This window comes from Nicotiana sylvestris, chromosome 6 (assembly GCF_000393655.2).
Source record: "Nicotiana sylvestris chromosome 6, ASM39365v2, whole genome shotgun sequence".
Lineage (NCBI taxonomy): Eukaryota > Viridiplantae > Streptophyta > Magnoliopsida > Solanales > Solanaceae > Nicotiana > Nicotiana sylvestris.
In genome coordinates, this window is record NC_091062.1 from 102,932,747 (window position 1) to 102,935,399 (window position 2,653).

Below are 2,653 nucleotides of genomic sequence, written 5' to 3' on the forward strand. Positions count from 1 at the left end.
CAGTTACATCAAATAGAAAATGCAAACAATCTTAAACATAGTATCTCTTGAATGTGTCTGAATTGATAGGTTTCAGCCAAATCTCTCCATCCATTTCTGCAAGTATAAGTACTCCTCCTGTTAGTACCTGGCGAACCATGTAAGGACCTTGCTAGTTGGGTGAGAGCTTTCCATTGGCTTCATCCCGGTGCGGGAAGATTTGCTTTAGCACCAATTTCCCCGGTGTGAATTGCCTTGACCTAACCTTTTTTATTGAAAGCTCTTTCCATTTTGTTCTGGTAGAGTTGACCGTGACATACCACATTCATTCTTTTCCTATCAATGAGAGCTAGTTGTTCATACAGGCTTCATACCCATTTTCCATAGCTGAGCTCAGCTTCTTGTATGATTCTTAAAGAAGGGATTTCTACATCAGTGGGAATAACAACTTCAGTACCATAAACCAGTAGGTAGGGAGTTGCCCTAGTTGATGTGTGAATTGTGGTACGATATCATGGTAAAGCAAATGGTAGCTTCTCGTGCCATTGTTTGTAATTTTCCACCATGTCCTCAATATCTTCTTGATGTTCTTGTTGGCGGCTTCTATGACTCTGTTCATTTATGGCCTGTATGTTGTGGAGTTGCTATGCTTGATCTTGAATGTTTCACACATGGCTTTCATCAAATTGCTATTGAGATTAGCGACCTTGTCATTAATGATTGACTCCGGTACTCCAAATTGACAGATAATGCGGTCTCGAACAAAATCCGCTACAACTTTCTTAGTTATAGTTTTATAAAATGCAACTTCAACCTATTTTGTGAAGTAGTCTATGGCCAACAGAATGAACCTATGCCCGTTTGAAGCAGCAGTTTCAATTGGGCCAATGATATCTATACCCCAAGCGGAGAAAGGCCAGGGTGAACTTGTTGCGTTGAGTTCATTGGGTGGTACTCGTATCATGTTAGCATGTATCTGGCATTGGTGACACTTCTGAACATACTTGATACAGTCTGTTTCCATAGTCATCCAGAAATACCCTGCTCTTAGTATCTTCTTGGCTAAGGTAAAACCATTCATGTGCAGTCCGCAGGTTCCAGCATGTATTTCCTCGAGCAATTTGGATGCCTCCTTGGTATCGACACACCGTAGTAATCCCAGGTCAGGAGTCCTTCAATACAGAATTCCCCCGCTTTGAAAGAAATGGTTGGCTAATCTTCAAAGCGTGTGCTTCTGAGTATGGGTAGCAGTCTCTGGGTATTCTCCCTTTTCCAGGTACTTTTTGACATGGAACCATGGATTTTCGTCAATCTCTTCTCCAACATAAGCGCAATAAGCCGACTGCTTATAGATTCCTATTGGGATAGGATCAATGAAATTCTTGTCTGTGTGTTTTATCATGGAGGACAAATTAGCTATCACATCCGCAAACTCATTCTGGATCCTTGGAATATGGCTGAACTCTATCTTTGCGAACCTCTTGATCAGATCTTGTACACAGTGCAAATATAGCAATATTTTGGTGTTTTTCGTAGCCCATTCCCCTAGAACCCGGTGCACCAAAAGATCGAAATCTCCAATTACCAGCAGTTCCTGAACATTTATGTCAATGGCCAACCTGAGTCCTAAGATGCAGGCCTCATATTCCGCCATATTGTTGGTGCATGGACACATGAGTTTTACAGATATCGGATAGTGTTGACCAGTCTTTGATACTAAGACAGCTTCGATACCCACTCCATTGAAGTTTGCTGCTCCATTTAAGAACATCCTCCAACCATCATATGCCTCAGTGATATCTTCTTCTACAAATGAAACCTCCTCATCGGGAAAATATGTTTTCAATGGTTCGTATTCTCCGTCTATGGGATTTTCTGCCAGATGATCCGCCAATGCTTGACCTTTGACCGCCTTCTGAGTTACATAGACGATGACGAACTCACTCAACAATATTTGCCACTTTGCTAACTTACTCGTAGGCATGTGTTTTTGAAAGATGTATTTTAGTGTATCCATCCTTGATATGAGATATGTAGTGTATACAAAGAAATAATGCCTCAATTTGTGAGCTATCCATGTCAAAACACAGTAGGTGCATTCCAGCAAAGAGTACCAGGCTCTGTAAGGCATGAATTTCTTGCTCAGACAATATATCGCCTGCTCCTTTCTTCTAGTTTCGTCATGTTGTCCCAAAATGCAACTAAAAGCCCCATCTAATACGGACAAATAAAGCAATAGAGGTCTTCCTGGTTCTGGTGGGACCGGAGCGGGCAGTTTAAATAAATACTCCTTGATTTTGTTGAAGGCTTTCTAGCATTCTTCAGTCCAGCTTGTTGCAGTATCTTTCTTCAGCATTCTGAAGATTGGCTCACGTATCACAGTTGATTACACTATGAAGCGGCTGATGTAATTTAGACTCCCTAAAAAACTCATCACATCTTTCTTATTCTTCAGAGGTGGTAAGCCCTGGATAGCTTTGACTTTTGATAGGTCTAACTCAATCCCTCGACGACTTACGATGAATCCTAACAGTTTTCCAACAGGGACTCCGAAGGCACATTTTGTAGGATTCAGTTTCAAATTGTATTTTCGAAGCCGATCGAAGAATTTCTTCAGGCTACTATGTGATCCGAACTTTAGATTTGATGATAACGTCATCCACGTACACCTCTA

The 2,653-nt window shown here is 41.3% G+C and overlaps 1 protein-coding gene across 1 annotated transcript; it reads right to left on the reverse strand.

Moving 5' to 3' along the window:
- Window positions 1–1,198: 1,198 nt before the first annotated feature.
- LOC138871042 (uncharacterized) lies at window positions 1,199–1,963 on the reverse strand. The gene has a single exon (XM_070148893.1). It carries the CDS (start codon window positions 1,961–1,963, stop codon window positions 1,199–1,201), a length of 765 nt encoding a protein of 254 aa, XP_070004994.1.
- Window positions 1,964–2,653: the final 690 nt, after the last annotated feature.